This window comes from Canis lupus, chromosome 10 (assembly GCF_048164855.1).
Source record: "Canis lupus baileyi chromosome 10, mCanLup2.hap1, whole genome shotgun sequence".
Taxonomy (NCBI): Eukaryota; Metazoa; Chordata; class Mammalia; order Carnivora; family Canidae; genus Canis; species Canis lupus.
The window spans coordinates 37,017,144-37,041,850 of NC_132847.1; the positions used below are offsets into that span (position 1 = coordinate 37,017,144).

The 24,707-nt window shown below is 39.3% G+C and overlaps 1 protein-coding gene across 4 annotated transcripts in view; it reads left to right on the top strand.

The window, feature by feature from the left end:
* Positions 1 to 879: 879 nt before the first annotated feature.
* Positions 880 to 24,707, top strand: part of SNAPC3 (small nuclear RNA activating complex polypeptide 3) — a 43,001-nt gene continuing 19,173 nt past the window's right edge. For all 4 annotated transcript variants that reach the window (XR_012037993.1, XR_012037994.1, XR_012037995.1 and 1 more), the window contains exons 1-5: positions 880 to 1,265; positions 2,011 to 2,088; positions 12,210 to 12,294; positions 20,693 to 20,797; positions 23,139 to 23,288. Coding sequence is in view for 1 of the 4 variants with exons in the window: in XM_072841413.1 (XP_072697514.1) it covers positions 949 to 1,265; positions 2,011 to 2,088; positions 12,210 to 12,294; positions 20,693 to 20,797; positions 23,139 to 23,288 (735 nt within the window). In the remaining 3 variants the exon portion in view is untranslated. The remainder of the gene's footprint in view (positions 1,266 to 2,010; positions 2,089 to 12,209; positions 12,295 to 20,692; positions 20,798 to 23,138; positions 23,289 to 24,707) is intronic.

Below are 24,707 nucleotides of genomic sequence, written 5' to 3' on the forward strand. Positions count from 1 at the left end.
AATTGGTTATGGTGATGGTTGCATAACTCTGTAAATACACTAGAAACCATTGAATGAGCACTTTAAATGGGTTAAATATATATGATGTATGAATAATATACCAATAAATAAATAAATAAATAAATAAATAAATAAATAAATAAATAAATAACCAAGGCTCCTTATATGTCCTGTTCCATCCTTTCGAGTCTCCGAGCCATGGGAAAAGCTCCGCCTGAAGCTAGACAGTTCCAATCCTGCTTCTATTTCCTTATAGTTAACTCCTTCCTCAGTGGTACCATGGGCATGACAATCCTTGCCCGGGAAGGTCATGATTTTTAAAAACACACATTAGGGTTAATACCGTACAGTATCTAATACGTAGTTGCCTCTCAATACACACTATTCTAAGCGTGTACAGCACAATGCATGCGTATAAACACAAGAAGATGCAGCTGTTGGGGAGACTTTCTAACGACCCGGATCTGGAGGGCCGGGCGTGCCCGCGGTCTCCGCCCTCGCAGCGCAGGTCGCTCCAGCTTTGGGACGGTGAGGCAGCAGCGCAGCGCACGAGCCCCGGAGGCAAAGAAAAGCCCCGCATCCCGGGCCGAGCAACCGCAACGAACGGGCTCGAAGGGCGCACAGAGGCCGCCCCGTCTGGCGGAGAGCGATGCCACGGGACGGTGGGGGACGGGAACGCGACACACGGTACCGGGAGACCGAGCTCAGCCGACCGCTCGCCGCAGCGCCGCGAGCGGAGAACAATGCGCTCAGCCCTTCGCGCGGAAGCTCGCGGTACCGCGCCCGGGGGCGTGCCCGGCCCGGGGCCTGCTGGGAAATGCAGTGTCTGAAAGCCGCGCCCACGCAGCCCCGCCGCTCTTCGGACCGAGCCCGGTGCAACTACAAGTCCCATCACGCTCCGCGGCCTCTTGCTCGCCCGGCTTTTGCAGGGAAAGGAGTGGGGCGAACATGGCTGAAGGCACCCGGGGCGGCAGAGCGTGCGGAGGAATGGGAGGCAGGCAGGACCCGGTCTCCAGCAGCGGGAGCTGCAACTTCCCAGAGTACGAGCTTCCCGAGCTAAACACGCGCGCTTTCCATGTGGGCGCCTTCGGGGAGCTGTGGCGTGGCCGGTTGCGCAGGGAAGGGGACTTGTCGCTGAAGGAGCCTCAGGAATCCGCGCTGCCTGGGAGCCACGGTGTCGCGGACTGGGGCCAGGAGGATGCTGCGGTGGCCCGGGATCTGGGCTGCAGCCTTGAGGCCGCGGCCGAGCTGCGGACGGTGTGCGGGTGAGTGCGGTGCGGAGGGCCTCTTGCTGCTGGGAGCCGGCCTGGATGCAGCCTTGCTCCTGCGCTCCCCTGGGACTCCCCCTCGGGAGGGCCTGTGCGCGGACTCCCGGAGGTGGAAGGACCGCCCTTCCGAGGCGTTCCGCCTGCTCCAGCTGTCCTGGAACCCCGGGAGGAGTCCGGTGATCGGAATGCACAACCTCTCAAGTGGGAGCGGAGGGACGGAAGAGCTGCCTACAAAGATTAATTTTTCTACCGGTTAATTGTTTAAGTGCTTGCTAATATATAGAAGGGCGATCAGAGTAACGGCGGTGTGTAGCTGCCATTGAAAAGACACTTTGACAATGGAGGAGCCTTCGTAATGCTGAGCCAGCCTGGGAGGAAATTTAACCAGGGGAGTGTTAAAACCTTTGATTAACCGTGGTTCCTAATGGGGACCTCCGGGTGTGCAGTTACTGAAAATATCCCCCCCAAGGGCCTTTTATAGGGTGAAAATATTAAAAAAAATATTAAAAAAAAAGCTTTAACGATCTATTTAATAGTATCGGCCGCCATACATCAATCGGCCGTGTATCCTCTTTGTAGATAGACTATCGGCACAGATATCATTGTCTGGAATTCTGGCCGCATCTGAACCCCGTCTGCTGGATTTCACCTGACTTAATTGTTTAATGATGTATTTAGGACACAACCCTGATCGTTGTGGACAAGATGGATGATTGTTTTTCCTTTTTTGTTTGTATTTCAGCGTTGATAAACTCAAGTGCCTTGAGGAGGGCGAGGATCCGGATGTCGTCCCGGAGAATACTGACCTAGTGACTTTGGGGTATGGAGGACTTGACTTTTATTGTGTGGTACTTATTTAAGACATCTTTCAACGTTATGTTATTCACAAGAGTACTTATTGTTATCACCCCACCCCCTAAATCCAATCATTGTTAACATTTGGCTGAATTTGCTTTTGCTCTGTGTGAGATACCTGCTGCAAGTCTTTTTCTATTGCTGAACCATTCAGTAAGTTTCAGACCTAAATACGTCAGCATATAGCTCCCCTAAGTATTATTCTCTTACATAAGCAGAGTGGTATTATTGCACCTAAAGGAAATTAGCAGCAAATACATAACTTCTAATGTCCATTCTGTATTCAGATTTGTGTTTATTTTTATATATTTTGTTTATTTTTATTTTATTTTTTTGTGTGTGTTTATTTTTAAATGTGTGTTTACAAAGGTACAGTTGATCTACTTAGATTCCAGTGCAAGGTGAAAACTCTGATAGTTTTTCAGACTTTTGTTTTCAGTTTCTAATTTTTGACAGATCCATATTTTTGTAAAAGAGGATACTAGTTAATTACTGGGAAAATGGAATTAAAAGACAAACACAAAAGTCCTTTTTTTAAGAACAAAGGTTATTATTACTATTATCTTTTGAAGATTACAGAGATTTTATTTAAGATGACTTTTCCCCCCAAAACCCTGAGATCATGATCTGAGCCAAAATCAAGAGTTGGATGCTCAATGAACTGAGCCATCCAGGTGCCCCTTGAATTTGGGTTTATTGAAGTATAGTTAACATACAATGCTTCATTGGTTTCAGATGTACGGCGTAGCCATTTGGCAGCTCTATATGTTCTATGCTCACCACAAGTGTAGCAACCATCTGTTACCACACAGGCTAGTAATAATACTGATTACATTACCATTGACTTTATTCTCTATGCTGTCCCTCTATCCCTATGATTTATTTATTTCACAATTGGAAGCCTGTACCTGTTACTCTCCTTCACCCATTTTGTCCCCCTCCCCACTTTTCCTGGCAGCTGTCAGTTTGTTCTCTGTATTTGTTTGGCTTTTTATATTCCACTATCCGTGAAATTATATAGTATTTGTCTTTCTCTATTTGAATTGTTTCACTTAGCATAATACCCTCTAGGTCCATTCATGTTATTGCAAATGGCAAGCTGTCATTCTTTTTTATGGATGAGTAATATTCCATTATACACCTCTTTATCCATTGATCTATCCATGGACACTTGGGTTGCTTCCATATCCTAGCTATTTTAAGTAATGCCATAGTAAACATAGGGATGCATGTATCTTTTGGAAGCAGTGTTTTTTTCTTTGGGTGACTACCTAGTTGTGGAATTACTGGGTCATATGGTATTTATATTTTTATTTTTTTCAAGAGCCTTCATACTGTTTTCCACAGTGGCGCCACCAGGTAAATTCCTACCAATAGTGCATGAGGATTCCTTTTTCTCTACATCTCACCAACACTTGTTATTCTTTGTTTGTTTGTTTTTAAAGCTTTTATTTATTTATTCATGAGAAACACAGAGAGAGAGGAGAGAGGCAGAGACATAGGCAAAGGAAGAAGCAGGCTCCATGTAGGAAGCCTGATGTGGAACTCAATCCCGGGACCCCAGGATCATGCCCTGAGCCGAAGGCAGATGCCCAGCTGCTGAGCCACCCAGGCATCCCTTTTTGATTCTAGCCATTCTGACTGGTGTCAGATGATATTTCCCTGATGATTAGTGATGCTGAGCATCTTTTCTTTTCTTTCTTTCTTTTTTTAAAGATTTTTTTATTCATTTATTCACGAGAGACCCACAGAGAGAGGCAGAGACATAGGCAAAGGGAGAAGCAAGCTTCCTATGGGGAGCCCAATGTGGAACACCATTCCAGGACCCTGGGATCACGCCCTGAGCCATCCAGGCATCCTGAGCATCTTTTCAAATGTCTGTTGACCATGTGGATTTCTTTGGAGAAATGTCTATTCAGGCCCTCTGCCTTTTTTAATTGGATTATTTGGGGGGTTTTGCTGTTGAGTTGTATAAGTTCTTTATTTTGGATATTAACACTTTATTGGATATATCATTTAGAAATATCTTCTCCCTTTTAGTAGTTTGCTTTTTTTTTTTTTTAATGATTTTTGTTGCCATGCAAAAACTTCTTGTTTTTATATAGTTCTAATAGTTTATTCTGTTTGACTTGTTTCTCTTGGCTGAGGAGACATCTACAAAAATATTGCTTTGACTGTTGTGTAAGAAATTATTGCATATATTGCCTTCTAGGAGTTTTATGGTTTCAGGTCTCACATTTAGGTCTTTAATCCATTATTGAGTTTATTTTTGTGTGTTGTGAGATAGTGGTTCAGTTTGATTCCTTTGCATGTAGCTGTTCAGTTTTCCCCACATCATTTGTTCAAAAGACTGGCTTTTCCCCCTGGTATATTCTTGCCTTCTTCATAGATTAATTGACTATGTGGCTTTATTTGATTATTAATTGACTCTGTGGGTTTATTTCTGGGCGCTCTGTTCTGTTCTGTTGGCCTGTATGTTTGTTTTTATGCCAGTATCATACTCTTTGATTACTACAGTTTTGTAGTATATTTTGAAATCTGGGATTGTAATACATCCAGCTTTGTTCTTTCTCAAGATTGCTGTAACTCTTAGGGTCTTTTGTGGTTTCATAAAAATGTTTATATTGTTCTAGTTCTGTGAAAAATGCTGTTAGTATTTTAATAGGAATTGCCTTGAATCTGTCAGTTGTTTTGGGTAGTGAGGATATTTTACCAATATCTTCCAATCCATGAGCATGCAGTATCTGTCCATTTGCATTGTCTTGTTTCTTTCATCAGTATTTTACAGTTTTCAGAGGGCAAGTCTTGCATCTCCTTAGTTGAGTTTATTCTTTGGTATTTTATTCTTAGGGTGCAATTGTAAGTGAATTTTTTTAAAAAGATTTATTTATTTATTCATGAGACACACAAACTGAGAGAGAAAGGCAAAGACATAGGCAGAGGGGGGAGAAGCAAGCTCCTCACAGGGAGCCCGATGCGGGACTCAATCCCGGATCCCAGGATCATGAGCTGAGCCGAAGGCAGATGCCCAACTGCTGAGCCACCCAGGCGTCCCGTAAATGAAATTTAAAAAAAAAAAATTTCTGTCTGCTACTTTATTATTAGTGTATAGAAATGCAGTCAGTTTCTGTAAATTAATTTTGTATCATACAACTTTATTGAAATCATTTACTTGTAATTAAATTTTATCATTAAATTTTATAGTAAAATTACTACTCATTAATTTATATTGCTGTGAATGTTTCTAAATGCTTACTCCCATTGTCTGTACTGATGGAATAACAAATAGCTCTCAGATCAGTGTTGGTCTGCCAGTCACTCTTTGAGAAACACTGTACTGTGCTATAGTATTATCGAGAAAATGTGTGTCTGATGGTGACATTTATAATTTCCAGTTTGTAGCCCACTTACTTCACACCACCTTAACCTTATCTTTTTATAATCCTTGTTTCTACCCTTTCTGTTGTCACCCTCGAAAATTTAAGCATTTCACCTCCACCTTGGTTTCTTTTATAATAGCGGCCAAATCTGTTTCCCTTATCCCCACTGCTAATGTTTCCGTTAGTGATACTTGGAGCACTAGGAAAGCCTCCCATTTCTCCTAGTCCAGTGTTTTCTTCTTCTGATTTATTTATCATGCTACTACCTGAGCATGCTCATTTGCATTTGAGAAATTCCCAATGGCTGTACCTCTCCTGGACATATGAAGCCCTCCATCTATAGTCCAAATCTGTATTTCCAGATTTATTTTTAGCCACTTTCTGTTTCAAATGGCTTAGCCTTTTCCCATCAAAACTCCATATTTGAGGCCCTAAGATTCCTTTCTACATTACTACAACCCATTTTCCTCCCTTAGAAAATAGATTCACTTATAATGTCCAGAACTCTTCTTGTAATATTTAAGTTTTTGAAGGCTCGTTGAAAGTCCAAACTCCTTCATCTATGTATTGCCCTTAGCCTGCTATAGTCTTTTGCCTCTATTGGTGCTTTTTGACTATTGTTGATTAATGAGTTGGAGATTTCTAAAATGCATATCTGGTTGTATCCCTCTTAAAACCTTTCACTGGCTCTTAGGCAAAAATTCTGAGTTATTCAGTGGCTCACAAGGGCCTCTATAGAATGGATCTGTACAGACACCTCTATGTCTGTACTGCATCAGCCACTATAATTTTCAGTTCCTAGAATGTGCACTAACTCTAGGCCTTTGCCTAGAACTCACTCCTCCTCATCCTTCTGGTCTTGCTGACTTCTGCTATCCTTCAAGGACTAGAGGGCTGTGGGCTCCCATTAGATCCTGTTTTATGCTCATGTGGACCTCTATACTTCCCTATTGAAATACTTATCACATTTATGATAATATTTTTTAAATGACTAATATTATTCTTAACAGTACTGCAAGTAAATTATTAGGCTTGTGCCAAAAGCTAAAATCTGTATCTCTATGCTTTCTCTAAACCTTCCTTTCTTCTCTCCACCAATAACTTAAAAATAAAAACAAAATCTAAATACATGACCCCTATATTATGGTATAAAGTAAATACACTTGTAGCACTTTCCTCCCCCTGTCTAATATAGTTGCTGCTGGACTCATTTTATGCCTGTAAGAAAGACAAAAGACACTTGGAAGAGATTGATTCTCCTTTGATACATGCTGTCTTTAATCCATACCAAGCTAAATAACTTGTCATCTGCAGTTCTGAAATTTTTAAACTGCTTAAAGATTTTAATTCCTAGGAATAGGAGAAATTGCTACTACATGGTTACTACTGAACATTATCTTTCATCCCAAAAGCTTCAGCAGCATTACTTTAATACAATAGTGATTGCATTTTCTCTGCCCATCCTCTCACTTTGCTGGTTAACAGAGCACTGCTTCTTGCACCATTTAAAGGATATGAAAAGGAAACCTTAGAGTCCTGCAAGAAAAAGAACCGTAGAACTGAAGGACTCCTAATCTTACCACCAAAACAAAAAACAAACAAAAAAACACTAATTTACCTGGGCTTCATTAGAATGACAGAAGAGAGTACCTTTAAACTAGGATTCTTAGAAACCTTCTACCATAAGTATCACAGAATGAATAAGAAGAAATAAAATCCATAAGGAATTTGTAGAAAATGAGGAAAGAACTGTTTATACAAATCAACTGAGGAAAGCTCTCTCATTCTCCCAGGAAATAACTAGGAAACAAGAAAACTGTAAGTCTGCATTCCAAACAAAATTGAATATATTAAAACAAGGATTTGAAGATAGAAAAACACTTTGGATCTGAAACTTTGAAACTAACAACAGAAATGATGAGGAAGAGGAGGAATGGAGAAAAATGATAGAACTCAGAAAATGGAAGAAAAAGGAAAATTATCTCAAATGAATTATGAGATAACTAATGCAGAGTAGATGCAAATGGAATTTAATAAGAGTCAATGAAAGATAAGAATATAGTCAAGAGAATGCAAATGATATAAAGAAACTGAATGTAGTGAGATTGAAAAACAAGACAAGGGATCCCTGGGTGGTGCAGCGGTTTAGCACCTGCCTTTGGCCCAGGGCGCAATCCTGGAGACCCGGGATCGAATCCCACGTCGGGCTCCTGGTGCATGGAGCCTGCTTCTCCCTCTGCCTATGTCTCTGCCCCTCTCTCTCTCTCTCTCTCTCTCTCTCTCTCTGTGACTATCATAAATAAATAAAAATTAAAAAAAAAAAGAAAAGAAAAACAAGACAAAAATATCTTCATGAGTTCCTAAAGCAGGAAAACAAAGCAATTGAACAAAACTAATACTTAATATAATCTAAAAAAATTTCCAGATTGGAAAAAAAAATCTTAATCTACAAATTAAAAGGGCTCACTGGATATCTGAGAAAATTAACCGAAAAATATCAATTCTGAGACATAACCTAATAAAACTATTAGGTTTCAGAGATAAAGATCAAGGCAATAGCAAAAAGAACACATAATATACAAAAGTGAAAGAATTAGAATGGCATTAACTTTGTAAAAGTAACATACAAAGAAGGCAACAATTGAGCAGGATTTTTTTAAAAGCTCAGTGAAAGCCCTAAAACATTAAATGTAACAAAGGTCACTTTTTAAATGCTAAAAGACACAAACTCCAATTAATATAGAATACTTAGGAATATATATATATGCATATATTCACATATAGATGTCTGTACACACACATGCAAAATAATACAGTGTATTAGGAGGTGCAAGATACATAGCTAGGAATGCACTAATAGGGCAGTTTAATAACAAATGGTAAAAAAATAAGAGAGAAAAGTTCTAAACAACATAATCAATAGGCTTTGTCTTATGGAAATCTATACACTTAAAATTTATACCCTGATACTAGAGAATACATGGCACAACCACAAAAGGTGATTGTGTATTAGGTCACAAAGAACATCTGTAGCATCCATAAAGTAAAAATACTATAAACAACACTCTGTGATCATAACATAATAAAACTAGAGTTTACTAACAAAAACAAAAATCTGCATTCTAGGGGCACCTGAATGGCTTGGTCAGTTGGGTGTACAACTCTAGGTTTCTAGATCAGGTCATAATCTCAGGGTTGTGAGATCAGGCTCCATGTGGGCCTTGCACTCAGCTGGTAGTCTGCTTGAGATTCCCTTTCTCTCTATGCTTCCCTGGCTTGTGTGTGTGTGCTCTCTCTCTTTCTTAAGTAAATAAGTCTTTAAAAAAAAAAAAAATCAGACCATTCTCTCTGGAAATTTGAAAACTCATTAAATACAGGCATACCTTGGAGATTTTGGGGGGCAGTTCCAGACCACCGCAATAAAGCAAATATTGCAATAAAGCGAGTCAGATGAATTTTGGTTTCTCAGTGCCTATAAAAGTAGTGTTTATATTATAGTCTATTAAGTATGTAGCAGTTTAATGTCTAGAAAAAGTATATACTTCAGATGAGCACTTTATTGATAAAAAATGTTGACATTTGAGCTTTCAGCAAGTCATAATCTTTGATGACATAACCATAACAAATATTGTTATAATGAAAAAATTGAAATATTAGATAAGAGTACATAAAGAAGAAAAACTATCTGTGTCTCCCAATAGTATGATAGTATACCTGAAGAATTCCAAGGAAATAAATGCTAAAACAGACCAAGAGGGATCCCTGGGTGGCGCAGCGGTTTAGCGCCTGCCTTTGGCCCAGGGCGCGATCCTGGAGACCCGGGATTGAATCCCACGTCGGGCTCCCAGTGCATGGAGCCTGCTTCTCCCTCTGCCTATGTCTCTGCCTCTCTCTCTCTCTCTCTCTCTGTGTGACTGTCATAAATAAATAAAAATTAAAAAAAATAAAAAAACAGACCAAGAAACAAGAAAAACCAGAATTCAGTGTATGAGCAGGATACAGAATTGATACATATTAAAAAATAGGCTTAATATATATGAACTAAACAATTAGAGGACATATTGGTAGAGAAAAATCCCATTTATGATGGTCAAAAAGATGATTAAATACTTAGGAATGAATTTAACAAGAAATGTGTAAAACTTAGGGACAATTTTAAAACACTCTGGGAAAACTTGGAAAAAGACTTGATAACATTGAAAGATGTCTTCTCTTCTTGAATAGGAATCCTAAAAATTACTATGATGTCAGTTCTTTTTTATTTTTATTTTTTTAAGATTTATTTATTTTAGGGAGAGCAGGGGGAAAAGGAGAAGGAAAGGGAGAGGAGGGAGAGAATTAGACTCGCTGATGAGCACAGAGTCTGACACAGGGCCCGATATCATGATCCTGAGATCATGACCTGAGCCGGAATCAAAAGTCAGACGCTGGGATCCCTGGGTGGTGCAGCGGTTTGGCGCCTGCCTTTGGCCCAGGGCGCGATCCTGGAGACCCAGGATCGAATCCCACGTCCGGCTCCTGGTGCATGGAGCCTGCTTCTCCCTCTGCCTGTGTCTCTGCCTCTCTCTCTCTCTCTGTGACTATCATAAATAAAAAATAAAAAATAAAAAAACTTCAAAAGTCAGACGCTTAACTGACTGAGCCACTCAGGTGACTCAATGTCACTTCTTTCTAAGTTAAATTAAGTGCACTCCCAGGAAAAATACCCAATGTATTGGTTATTTTATAAAGTTAGACAAGTTGGTGATAAAGTTCATATGGAATATATGCAAGAAAGATCAGAAGAAAACCCTGGAGGGGAGTGTGTGAAGGAAATTGTGAGGATGTACTAATTTTACCAGATACTAAAATACTACAAAGTTTTATAATTAAAACAGTGGCTACTAGCACATGAAGAGACAGTAGACCAGTGGAGTAGGAGAGAAGGTCCAGTTAGAGTCTAGTGCTTGTGGAAATTGAGTGCGACACTATACACAAGAATAAACTCCAAAGAGATCAGTATAAACTCATGGTTTTAAGTATATAACAGAAAAATACAGAAGTGCAGATATTCGTACACATATGGAATAACACACAGATTTATGTTTTCTACTTCTTTCCACTGAGCAGTCTAGAAAAAGTGCTGATTGCAATAACAGTGATAACACCTGGCACTCAGCTAATGGCCTCTATACACCTGTCTCATTGAGGCTCTTAGTAGTTGATTTTATGACTGAGGTTAGGGAAATGCAAGGTGAGCCTTAAGTTTCTTAATACTGTTAGAAAGTGGGTGAAAAATGTGAGCATTCAAGGGAATGTGTAAAATGTGTAAGTGGGTGAAAACTGGGTGAGCATTCAAGGGAATGCTCAAGAAAAGGATAAGGGTTTTTTTTCCAAGGCAGGAGCCAACCTGAAGGAACCCCTAACAGCCACAGGTAGAACAGTTTGATCAATAAAATAATGATAGTATTAGATTGTAACCTCTAGAATGAGATAAATGAGTTCATATTAATATAAATGATCAAACAGGTAGGATGAGAAAGTTAGGTCTTCCTCATAATACCAATGAATAAACGTAGGAGGGGGGAAATAGAGAATCACCAGTGGGCATATTCCATGGCAATAAACATCACAGACAGAATCTACTTTTGAATGCTAAAATTCCCAGGTGAAAGTTTGAGGAGAACTGAGGTTTGCCTGGTTTCAAAGGATCTCCCCCTAAATACTTATTGAGTACAAAGGAAAAGAAAATAGGAATCTGGCAGACAGAAGCTTAACCAAAGTAAGTATCACCAGTAATAAGACATATTAATATTAACATCATGAACCTCTTGGTGTGGCACACTGAGGACAACATTCTTGCAGTATTCTTGCCCACAGTGCTAGCATTACTCCAATCGGTAAGGAAATGGCAGTCTGTGCAAATTCAAGGACTTTCTATAAAATAACGAAATAGAGCTCTTTAGAAGTGTCAAGTTGATGAAAGAAAACTGCAGAATTGCAGATGAATGGAGGGAAAGAGGGAAAGGAGAAACACATGTAGTATAGTGCCCTGCAGAGGATCCTGGGGCAGAAAAAAAGGATTATATTTAAAAACTTGTGAAGGGGCACCTGGGTGGCTCAGTCTGTTAAGTGTCTGCCTTTGGCTCAAGTATCAAATCCTGAATTGGGCTCCGTGCTCATTGGGAAGTCTGCTTCTCCCTCTCTTCCCTTCCCCCCCTGTTCATGTTCATGCTCTCTCTCTCTCTCTCTCTCTCTCTTTCTCTCTTTCTTTCTCACTCTTACTGTCACTCAAATAAATAAAATCTTAACAAAAAATAAAACTTGTGAAATTCAATAAAGACTTAGAGATACTAATACTGTATTAATGCAATTTTCTGATCTTGATAATTAGGATCCTGTAAGGGGTTAACACAGGGAAAACTGGGTGAGAGAAGGGTACTCTTTGTACTATTTTTACAGCTTCTTTTAGCGTTAAGTCTAAAATTAGTTCAAGGGATGCCCGGGTGGCTTAGTCAGTTAAGCATCTGACTTGATTTTGGCTCAGGTCATGATCTCAGGTTATGAGATCAAACCCCACATGGGGATCCATGCTGAGCATGGAGTCTGCTTGGGATTCTCTCTCTCTTAAAAAATTTTTTTTCCAAAATAAAAGTTAAAGTGTTAGAGAAATCTTGGAAGACCCAGTAAAGGTATTGAAGTTTGATCTTTCTTGTTCCTCTAACAGGGTTAGAAAGAGGCTTCTGGAACAGCGGGAGGAAACTATAACCATAGATCGGGTTTGTAGACAAGAAACATTTGCTTACGAGATGGTAAGAATCTCATCTTTATCTGTTCTTCCCTTTTTTTTTTTTTTTTTTAAGATTTTATTTATTTATTTTCATAGAGACAGAGAGAGAGCGGCAGAGACACAGGCAGAGGGAGAAGCAGGCATCATACAGAGAGCCTGACGTGGGACTTGATCCAGGGTCTTCAGCATCACGCCCTGGGCTGCAGGCGGCGCTAAACCGCTGCACCACTGGGGCTGCCCTTTCTCTGTTCTTCCCATGAAACAATGAGCACTCTGTCTTTGGGTGTTAGTGATGACTATGTATGGTAGCTTTTTCTTTTTTTTTTTTTTTTTGTATGGTAGCTTTATATTGGAAATGCTTAGTTGAAAACAAACTTTTAGAAACCTCAGTAGGACTGGGAACTGGTAGGAGAAAAAGACCCGCAGAATTCAAGTGATGGCACATTAGACTCTTTTCAGATCTCTACCTTTATTTTTCTTTTAGTTTGATTTTGCTCTGAATTTGGCTAAATTCATGCCTTTTAATCTCCATATTGCTGGTACTTTGTTCTGCTCCTGATTTTACTTTATTTTTATTTTTTATTGTTTTTATTTTTTAAAGATTCCATATATTTATTCATGAGAGACACATAGACAGAGGCAGAGACACAGGCAGAGCGAGAAGCAGGCTCCCTGTGGGAAGCCCGATCAGGACTCAATCCCAGGATTCCAGGATCAGGACCTGAGCCAAAGACAGATGCTCAACCATTGAGCCACCCAGGTGCCCCTGATTTTAGTTTAACCACATTCTTTCTTAATCCATCATCTCACACAAATCCTCAGAAAAATTTAAGATGATGAGTAATGAGGAATTAAGTGTTAGGAGACATGATGGACTCATTCAGTTCTTACTCTTGAGGACCCACTGCATGTCAGATGCTGTGTTGGGCACCTGATAGTACATAAAGACATCTATTGTCTCCTACTTGTTTTTTTATTGTGGTAAAACTTACATAACCAAATTTACTATTTTAAATATTCAGTTTAAGTGACATTAAGTACATTCATTATGTCATGTATCCATTCACTGTTTCCAGAAATTTTCATCATCTCAAATTCTATTCTGAGTAAATAACTGCCCATTTTCTTTTTCCTCAGCCCTTGTTAACCTTTATTCTACTTTCTGTCTCTGTGAATTTGCCTGTTTTAGATACCTTATATACATGGAATCATGCAGTATTTGTCCTTTTGTCTTCAGCTTATTTTATTTAGTATAATATTTTAAAGGTTTACCTGTGTGGAGTATGTATCAAGACTTCATTCCCTTTTTTTTTTTTTTTTATAGGTCTTTTTAAAAAATTTTTTATCTATTTATGATAGTCACACAGAGAGAGAGGCAGAGACACAGGCAGAGGGAGAAGCAGGCTCCATGCACCGGGAGCCTGACGTGGGATTCGATCCTGGGTCTCCAGGATCACGCCCTGGGCCAAAGGCAAGCGCTAAACCGCTGCGCCACCCAGGGATCCCTCATTCCCTTTTCTGACCGAATAATACTCTATTGTATGAATATACGACATTTTGTTTATTCATCTTCTGATGGACATTTGGCTTACTTCCAGTTTTGAATACTACAAATAATGCTGCTATGAACACCAGTATACAGGTATCTGTTGGAGTCCATTTTCGTTTCTTTTCAGTATATACCTGGGAGTGCAATTGCTTAGTCATATGATAATTCTAGGTTTTATATTTTGAGGAATCACCAAACTGTTTTCCACAGCAGTTGCATCATTTAACATTCCCACCAGCAGTGCACAAAGGTTCCAATTCCTCCACATCCTCTTCAACATTTGTGATTTTTCTGTTTATTGAGAATAGTCCTCCTAGTTGGCATAAAGTGGTATTTCATTATGGTTTCAATTTGTATTTCCCAGATGGTAAGTGATGTTAAGCATCTTTTAATGTGCTTTCTGGCAATTTGTGTATCTTCTTTGGAGAAATGTCTATTCAGATCCTTTACTGGTTTTTTAATTGGGTTGTCTCTTTATTGTTGATTTGTAAGAGTTCTTTGTATATTCTGGATTCTAGATCCTTACCATATGTGTGATTTTAAAATGCTTTCCCCCATTCCACAGGTTGTCTTTTCACTCTCTTGATAGTTTCCTCTGATGTACAAAAGTTTTAAAATTTGATCAAGTTCAGTTTATCTGTTTTTTTTTTTTTTTGGTTGTTATCTGTGCTTTTGGTAGCATACTTAAGAAACTTAACATATCCAATGTAATGAAGCTTTCCTCTGTATTTTCTTCTTAGAGTTTTATAGTTTTAGCTCTTAGTTCAAGTCTTTGACCCATTTTGAGTTAATTTTTATATATAGCATAAGGAAAAGGTTTAACATCATTCATTTGTATGTAGATATCCAGTTTTCCCAGCACCATTTGTTGAAGACTGTCCTTTCCCTTTTGAATGATCTTGGCACTTTTGTTGAAATTCACTTGACGATATAAGATTTATTTCTGAGTTCTCTGTTCTATTCTAATGGTCTGTATGTCTGTCTTATCCTGGCACCACATTGTTTTGATTATTCTAGCTTTGTGGTCATTTCTGAAATTGGGAAATTGGAGTCTTCCAACTTTGATCTTTTTCAGGATTGTTTTGGCTATTTATGGTCCTTCAAGATTGCCTAGGAATTTCAGGAGGGTTATTTTATTTCTGGGTAAGGAAAAAAAAAAGAAAGAAACCCCATATAGATTTTGATAGGTATTGAATTGAATCTGCGTATGCTTTGGAATAGTGTTTAATCTGAACAATATTACATTTTCCAATCCATGAACAGGATGTCTTTGAATTTATTTAAGTTGTCAATAATTTTGTTCAGTAATGTTTTGTAGTTTTTAAGTGTATAAGTCTTCATTTCTTTCTTTTTTTTTTTTAAAGATTTGTTATTCTTTTAAAGTAATTCTACACCCAATGTGGGGCTCAAAATCACAACCCCAAGGTCAAGAGTTGCATGCTGTACTGACTGAACCTGCCAGGCACCTCAAGTCTTTCATTTCTATTAAGTTTATTCCTAAGTATTTTATTCCTTTGGATGCTATTTTAAATGGAATTCCTTTCTTTCTTTTTTTTTTTTTTTTTTTTTTTTTGAGAAAGAGCAGATAAGTGTGGAGGAAGGGGCAGAGGGAGAAACAGACTCCCCACTGAGCAGAGAGACCAACACAGAGCTCAGTCTCAGGACTCTGACATCATGACCTGAGCCAAAAGGCAGATGCTTAACTGACTGAGCCATCCAGGCACCCCTGGAATTTTCTTTTTCTTTTTCTTTATTCATGAGAGACACAGAGAAAGAGAGAGAGGCAGAGACACAGGCAGAGGGAGAAGCAGGCTCCATGCAGGGAGCCTGACATAGGCTCCATCCTGGGTCTCTAGGATCACGCCCTGGGCTGAAGGCAGTGCCAAACCGCTGAGCCACCCGGGCTGCCCTGGAATTTTCTTAATATCCTTTTTGAGCTGTTCACTGCTAGTTAGTATATAGAAATACAGCTGGTTTTTGTGTGTTAATTTTGTAGCCTGCAACTTTACTAAATTTATTAGCTCTAATAGAGTTTTTAGGATTTTATATATAGAATATCATGCCTGTTATCTGCAAACATAATTTTATCTCTTTCTAATGTGGTTGTTTGTTCTCTTTTACCCTTCCTTCCTCCCTCCTTTCTTCCTTCCTCCTTCTGTCCTTCCTTCCTTTTTTTTCTTAAATCTAATTGTTCTAGCTAGAATTTCTAGTACTATGTTGAATATAGACATGGCAAAAGTGCACATCCTGATATCATCATTGAATATGATTTTAGCTGTGGATTTTTCACATATGTCCTTCATAATGTTGAGGAAGTTCCCGTCTGTTCCTATTTTATTTAGTGCTTTTATTGTGAAGGGAGATTGGATTTCCTCATACTTTTTCTGCAATTCAGTTGAAATAATAATGTGGGTTTTTTCCATCTTTCTGTTAATGTGGTATTTACATTGACTGATTTGTATGTGTTAAACTGCTCTTGCATCCTGAGGATAAATGCCACTTGGTTGTGATAATCCTTTTCATATGCTACTGAATTTGGTTTGCTAGTATTTTGTTAGGGAGTTTTGCAGTTAATCTTCATAAAAGATATTGGCCTGTAGTTTTCTTGTAGCGTCTTTGTCTGGTTTTGTTGTAAGAGTATGTTGATTTTATTGAATGAGTTAAGAAGTATTTCCTCAGGGTGCCTGGCTGGTTTAGTTGGTAGAGCATGGGGCTCTTGATCTCAGAGTCCTGAATTCAGGCCTCACACTGGGCTTAGAGCTTACCTTTAAAAAATAAATAAATAAAAAGTATTCTCTCTTTCAGGCTTTTTGGAAGATGTTGAAGAGGATTGATGTTAATTAATTCTTCTTTGATTGGTACAGTTCACCAGTGAAACTATCTAGTCCTGAGCTTTTCTTTGTTAAGAGTGTTTTGTTTTTGTTTTTGTTTTTGTGTTTAAGATTTTATTTATTTATTCATGAGAGGCAGAGACCTAGGCAGAGAGAGAAGCAGGCTCCATGGAGGGAGCCCAATGCGGGACTCAATCCCGAGACTCCAGGATCATGCTCTGGGCCAAAGGCAGATAGATGCTCAACTGCTGAGCCACCCAGGTGTCCCTGTTCAGAGGTTTTTAGTTACTGGTTCAGTCTCCTTACCATTATATCAATATACCAATAAACCATTACTATTCAGATATTTTATTTTTTCTTGGATTAGTTTTGATTGTTTTCTTCCTTCTGCTTGTTTTGGGTGTAGTGTGCTCTTCTTTTTCCAGTTCCTTAGTGTATACAGTAAATACAGTAAGATTATTTACTTGAGATTGTTCTTTTTTAATGTAGATATTTATAGCTGTAACCTTCCCTCTTTGTACTGCTTTTGCTATGGCCTATAAGTTTCTTATGTTGTGTTTTCATTTTCATTTGTCTCAAGGTAATTTCTAATTTCCCTTGTGATTTTTTTTGACCCATTGGTTGTTTAAGAGTATTTTGTAATTTCTACTGAATTTTTTAGTTTTCCTTCTATTACTGATTTCTAGGTTTATTCCATTATAATCAGAAAATACTTTTTATTTTTTGTTATTTCAGTACTTCCAAATTCATTGGGACTTGGTGGTCTATCCTAGAGAATTGTTCAAGCGCACTTGAGAAGAATGTGTATTGTCAGACGGAGTGTTCTGTGTGTGTTAGGTCTCATTGGTTTGTAATGTTGTTCAAGTCCTCTGTTTCCTTATTAATTTTCTGTGTGGTTATTCTACTTGTTATTGAAAGTGGGGTATTGAAATTTCCACCGATTATCATGGAACAGTGTATTTTTCCCATTAGTTCTGTCAGTTTTGCTTCATATACTTTGGTATTCTGTTGTTAGCTATGTATGTTTATAATTATCAGACTGTCTTTTTGGATTGCACATTTTATCAATATATAGTGTCCTCTTCTGTCTCCTGTAACCTTTTTTTACTTAAATTCTATTTTGTCTGACAATAAGATAGCCACCCCACCTTTCATTTGGTAACTATTTGTGTGGAATATCTTTTCCCCTTTTTTTTTTACTTTCAACCCTTTGTATCTTCACATCTAAAATGAGTCTCTTACAGAGAGTGTATAGATGATCAATTTTTTTTAATCCAGTCTGCCAGTCGTTGCCTTTTTAATGGAAAAGTTTAGCCCATCTGTATTTAACTACTGATGAGGATTTACTTCTACCAGTTAGATATCTGTATGTTATACTATCTTTTGTTCCTTGGTTCCTCTATTATTGTCCGTTTTTTGTATTTAGTTGAATTTTTATGGTGTATTTTGTTTTCCTTCTTCCCATCTGTATGTGTTTTACTTATTTTTTTGTGGTTACCTTGTGGATTACAGTTAACATCAGAAATTTTGTTTTATTTTATTTTTTTAAAGATTTTATTTGTTCATGAGAGAGTGAGAGAGAGAGAGAGAGGCAGACACAGGCAGAGGGAGAAACAGGCTCCATGCAAGGAGCCTGACGTGGGACTCGATCCCAGGACTCCAGCAACACATCCTGGGCCAAAGGCAGGCGCTAAACTGCTGAGCCACCCCGGTGTCCCAACATTAGAAAATTATAACAACCTAGTCTTAATGATACCAACTTTGTTTCAGTAGTACCTTGAAGCGTAGATAACTCTGCTCATATACATCTCTGTCCTTCTCCTTTAATGTTGTTATTGTCTCAGATTACATCTTTGTAAATATTGTTATGTGCATTTGCTGTTGGGGAAAAAGCTATAATGAAAAAGTACAGTAATTCTGGCTTTTATATTTGTGTATGTCATTGCTGTTACCAGTATTCTTCACTTCTTATGGATTCAAGTTACTTTCTAGTGTCTTTCTCATTTCATCCTGAAGAACTCTCTTTAGCATTTCTTATACAAAGTCTACTGGTAATGAACTCCCTCACCTTTTTTTTTCTTTTTATCTGGAAATGCCTTAATTTCTTTATCATTCCTGAAGGATAGTTTTGCCAGGTGTAGAATTCTGGTTAATGTTTTTTTTATTTCATGGCTTTAAATATGTTGCCCTACTCCCTTATCTTCATAGTTTCTGTGAGAAGATGTCTGTCACTTATTGAGCAGCCTGATTTCTTTTAGTTGTCTATGTTTCCTTTAGCTCACTGAGTTCATTTAAGACAGTTGATGTAACATCTTTGACTAGTAACTACTATATCTGGGCTTCCTCAAGGGTGGTTTTTGTCAGATCTTTTTTTTTTCTTTTGAATGTGACATGGTCTCTTGTTTCTTTGTATGCTTTATATAAGTTTTTGTTGAGAATAATATATACTGGACATTCTGAGTATATTTTTTTACTTGTGGATTATTGGAGTGACAAGTACTCCTTGTTATGTATGGTTATGAATATTTATTTCATTATCTCTGTGGGCAGCCAGTGACCTGTTCAAGATTTCCATAAATATCTGTCTCCACACATGAGGAGGGTAAAAAAAAGGCCCTGTTTTTAAATTAACCAATAGCTGCTGACTGGGAAGCCACTGCTGGCAGGAGGCCCAACACCAAGGCAAGTGTCAACACCACGCCATCAAGATATCACCAGAGCAACCAAAACAGTCCCCAGCTTAGGAAGAACAAGGTCCCCCTTGCTTGTCATAGCATCAGCTGTCTGTTCCAGGAACATGGGCCTCTATTTCCACATCTGCAGTGAGGCTGAGGAATGGGGGATGGTAGTTGTTTTGCACTCTGTGTTTATTTATGAAACACCAGCAGCTTGTCTTTTTATTCACTTTCCTAGTTGATATAACTGACTGATCGGGTTCCAGAATTCCAAAATAGTTGAATCCAGTCTCTCGTTCCATCTTATTGGTTGCTTTGGTGGAGGGAATGATCTCTAAAGCTGCCTCCTATGCTGTTTTGCATAAAGTCACTCCCTCTGATTTTTGCACCTGTACTTCTTTAACTAGTCTACTCTAGTGGTGGCTATTTTATAGTAATTGTGCATGCATAATAGAAGTGTGAGATATTGGGGCACCTGGGTGGCCCAGTAGGTTAAATGTGTACCTTTGGCCCAGGTCATTATCCCAGGGTCCTGGGATCAAGCCCTGCATCGTTGCTTCTCCCTCTCCCTCTGTCTGCTGCTCCCCCTGCTTGTGCAAATAAGTCAAATAAATAAAATCTTAAAAAAAAAAAAAAAGAAAGAAAGCGTGAGGTATTACAGATGTGATGATAGTGTTGTAAAAAGCAAGACAGTGTGGGTTTTAGAGCCAAACAGATCTGTATTTGCATTGTAACTTGCTGATATTCCTTGGGTAAATCTGAACTCTGCATCAGCTGTCAAATAGCTTTTGTAATACTATGAGCAGAGATACATAAAAGTGTTAATAGTAACTGTAAATGCCAGTGTTATACCAACATTAGTTGATATTCCTGTTTTGTCATCAGTTGTTAAGCACTTAGTCCCAAACATTATTAGATATTTTATGTACACATTCCCAGCAGTAGTTCTATAAAATGAGTATTTTCTGTGAGCTGTTTTTGTTTTGTTTTTAAAAAATAGAAGATGAGGGGATCCCTCGGTGGCTCAGCAGTTTAGCGCCTGCCTTTGGCCCAGGGCGCACGATCCTGGAGTCCTGGGATCGAGTACTGCATCAGGCTCCTGGCATGGAGCCTGCTTCTCCCTCCTCCTGTGTCTCTGTCCCCCGCCCCCCATGTCTATCATAAATAAATAAATCTTTAAAATAAAAAAAAATAGAAGATGAAGCAAAAGCTTAGAGAGGTTTTGCCAATTTTCTTAAAACTAAAATTAGGAGTCAGACACAGAGCTGTCTGACTCCAGATCTTACTTATGGCTGTTGTTCCCACTGCCTCTTAATCTGAGTTGTTGTGTGATTTTAAGGTCTTTTACTTATTTTTCTCCCTCAGGAGTCACATGCCATAGGAAAAAAACCTGAAAATCCAACAGACATGATTGAAGAAGGGGAGCTTATCCTATCTGTGAATATCTTGTACCCTGTTATATTTCATAAGGTCAGTAGTAAAACCTTTTGAATTTCACAGATAATACAGGTGACTTTTGTCAAAGGGTCTAATTATTTGAAGCATCACAATCCTTAAGGTTCAAAATAGATGCAAACATGCTGTTTTTTGTGATAGTTATAACATTAAAATGTATTATTCTTAATTCCTACACTGGAGGCAACTGAAAGTATATGTAAATCTACAGTGATTCTAATTATATTAATTCTTGGATTTATTTTTTAGTTTTAGAATGTTTTTGTTTTGTTTTTTTTTTTACAGAGTAGATGACTGGTAAAGGAGTGGGGTAACTTTTGCTGAGCAATTCAGAACACTTGGGAGGTTGTCTAACTAAAGACCGCTCTTCTTTGATGAAAATACAGAATGTTAACAGGTTAGGGATATTCAGAAATGTCTTAGAGGTCTCTAATAAAAAGAACTCTGAGGGATCCCTGGGTGGCGCAGCGGTTTAGTGCCTGCCTTTGGCCCAGGGCGCGATCCTGGAGATCCGGGATCGAATCCCGCGTCAGGCTCCCGGTGCATGGAGCCTGCTTCTCCCTCTGCCTGTGTTTCTGCCTCTCTCTCTCTCTCACTGTGTGCCTATCATTAAATAAAAAAAAAAAAAAAAAAAAAAGAACTCTGTCCTGGCCCAGACTGTATGTATTCTTTTTTTTTTTTTTTATTAAAGATTTTATTTATTTATTCATGAGAGACAGAGAGAGAAAGACGCAGAGACCACAGGCAGAGGGAGAAACAGGCTCCATGCAGGGAGCCTGACGTGGGATTCGATCCTGGGACTCCAGGATCATGCCCTGGGCCGAAGGCAGGCGCCAAACCGCTAAGCCACCCAGGGATCCCCCCCACCTTTTTTTTAATTAAAAATTTTATTTATTTATTCATGAGAGATAGAGAGAGAAAGAGAGTTTATGTATTCTTGATCCCCCAAATAGATGTGTCATAAACTTTGATAAGGTTTAACTGAAATATTACTATATGTGAATTGCATTTGTGAATATAAATAGTAGTGAACCATCTGGGATATAGTTATTATTAATGACCTTGTTTGATCATGATCTGAAATTACCAGTCAGACCAAACCAAGAAAACTGAACCTCTCATCTCTAACATGAGAGTAGCGTATTGACTGCTTGACTTCAGTGAGGTAACTTCCAGCAGGAAATTTTACAACACACTGCTGCTGGGGCGCCTGGGTGGATCAGTCAGGGGAGGGTCCAACTCTTGATCTCCGGTCAGGTCTTGATCTCATGGTTCAAGCTCTGGGTTGGACCATCATCATAATGATGATGATGATAATGATAATAAAACACGATGCTGCTAGATGAAGTTATATTCCAAACGTTCTTGCTAATGTCATTTTAGTAGCATCTTGATTATAAACTATAGCTTAAACTAAAAAAATTCTATTGCCAATATCTTAGTCCATTCTGACCACTATAACAAAGTATCACTGATTGAGTGGCTTATAAACAGCAGTTTATTTGTCACAGTTCTGGAGGCTGACAGTCCAACATCAGGCAGCTAGCACAGTCAGGGGAGGGCCCTCCTTCAGGTCACGACTTCTCATGTGGCAGAAGGAGTTAGGGAGCTCTGTGGGATCTTTTACAAGGGCACTAATCCCATTCATGAGGCTTCACCCTTGTGACTTCATTACCTCCACACTATCACTTGGGCAGTAGGATTCCAGTGTCTGAATTTGGGGCGGACACAAGACATTCAGACCATAGCCTCCAGTGTCTCAATTGTGTCTGTGGGATTTTCACTTGGGGGGTAGCTGAGTGACCAAGATTTTTTTATTACTCAGTGTTTCCTGAGAGGAGTGAGTATGCCACACCTACAGGGCTACAACGAGAAGCACTGGTAACAGAAGAAGTGAGGAGCCAAAGGCCACAGCCTCCTTTATCAAGGTTTCCATGGGAAGCGCAGGGCAGGGTAGAATGAATAGTTTAGGCTTGAGTAGTGTGAATAATTCCAGCAGGCCCTGGGGTGTAGGTAGGGGCTGTCCCTAGTTGTCCCCTACCTGACCTTACATTGATTTAGGACAGGGGAGATACTGACTTGCTCTGTGAGAGTTAAAACAACAAAGCAGCTTCAGAGACCAGGCTCTGGATCACAGGGGAGATGTAAACAATTTTGGCCATTAATATGGACTGAAATTAATGGATGCCAAATTGACAAATATAGAACCTAAGAAAAACACAGGACACTGAGTTATGGGGATAATTTTAAATTAAGAAAACCAGTAGCTTCGTTTGGATCTGGTCAGGACAGGATTTATGGTTTAGTTGCTTCGTCTCTAAGTGGACAGTTAACTTATTTACCGTTTGACTTTTAGCACAAAGAACACAAACCATACCAGACAATGCTGGTCTTGGGCAGTCAGAAGCTCACAGAACTGAGAGATTCAATTTGCTGTGTCAGTGACCTGCAGATTGGTGGGGAATTCAGCAGCACGCCCGATCAAGCTCCTGAGCACATAAGCAAAGTAAGGTGTTTCTTTTTTTTCTTAACTCTCATAAAACAAGAAATAATAATAATAGTAATACCAAGCTAAGTAAGTAGTGATTATTCTAGCAGGCTCATAAATGTTCCAATAAATCCATTTGTGCCATTTCATCAAGCATATCACTTCCCTTCTTTTTGTCATCAAGACATTTTCAAAGACGAAGCTGTGCTCAGTTTGGATCTCTTCTTTCCCCTTCATTTCTCAGCCATGCTGTGTGTACACCCTTCCTTTTAAGGTCATAGGAGCTACCTCATTGTCTAACCTCTTCTCCATGTTCATCCAGCTTGATCTCACTTAGCATTTGAATTTGCTCTTCATTCTCTCCTCCTCTTTCACACTGTGTGAGTGCTATCTGTCCTAACTCCCCCACCCAGTCAACGGCTGGAGTCTGCCTGAGAGCCTCACTGCCCAAAGCAAGTCCTGTCGGTCTCAGGACCATACCACGCAGGGACACAGAAGTATCTGACCTTGGTCCTTGTTGCCGTTTTGCACAGAGGTGCTCTCAGAAGGTTGGAGAAACTTTACATATGCGTTGGATAAGGATGGAAAGGAGGAGAGTAGTTGACTTGCCACCCACAAAGTTTTCCAAAGGGATTGCTTGCCCAGTAAAGTAGTAGGGCTTTGATCCCGCTGAATTTCATGGTAGGGCAGACTTGAGCTAATTCTGTTACTTGGTATAATTTTGGTCAAAGACCTCAGATTTCCTGACCCCCGTAGAAGGGGTTGCACGTGCTGTAGATGAGAAAAGGATATTCGGGTCAGCTAGAATGGAGAGTGAGTTTGAACAAGAACCACCACAGTCCTTGTTTTTGCTGGTTCTTGTGCCTCCAGCCACATTACTGCTATTAAAATGTAGGCCTCACTTGGTGGTCCTTGTAAATTCTCCTGGTCTTTCCCCAGTTTTCATGGTTTTGAGTGCACTCTAATTTTCGTTAGGGTCTCTCTGTCACTGCACTTTCTCCTGATTTTGTAACCATTATTTTGAGTGCCTCCTGGCCATTGCCACTTAGCCTCGGTGCTGCCTGGCGTCTTTATTACATTTCTTTCTTTCTTTCTTTTTTTTTTTTTTTTTTTTTTAAGATTTTATTTATTCATGGAGACACAGAGCGGGGGGGGGGGGGGGGGGGAGAGGGAGAGAGAGACAAGCAGGCTCCATGTAGGGAGCCTGACGTGGGACTCCATTCCGGGTCTCCAAGATCATGCCCTGGGCTGAAGGCAGTGCTAAACCACTAAGCCCCCCAGGCTGCCCTTTATCACATTTCTATAGTCAATTCACTCTTCCCCATTTCAGGGGAACTGTGTGACTCATTCAGAAGTGGCCTCCATCATCTCCTCACGGCTTATCATCATTGGAAACCCTTGCTGTTTGTTTCACGGAGACAATAAAGTAACTTCAGA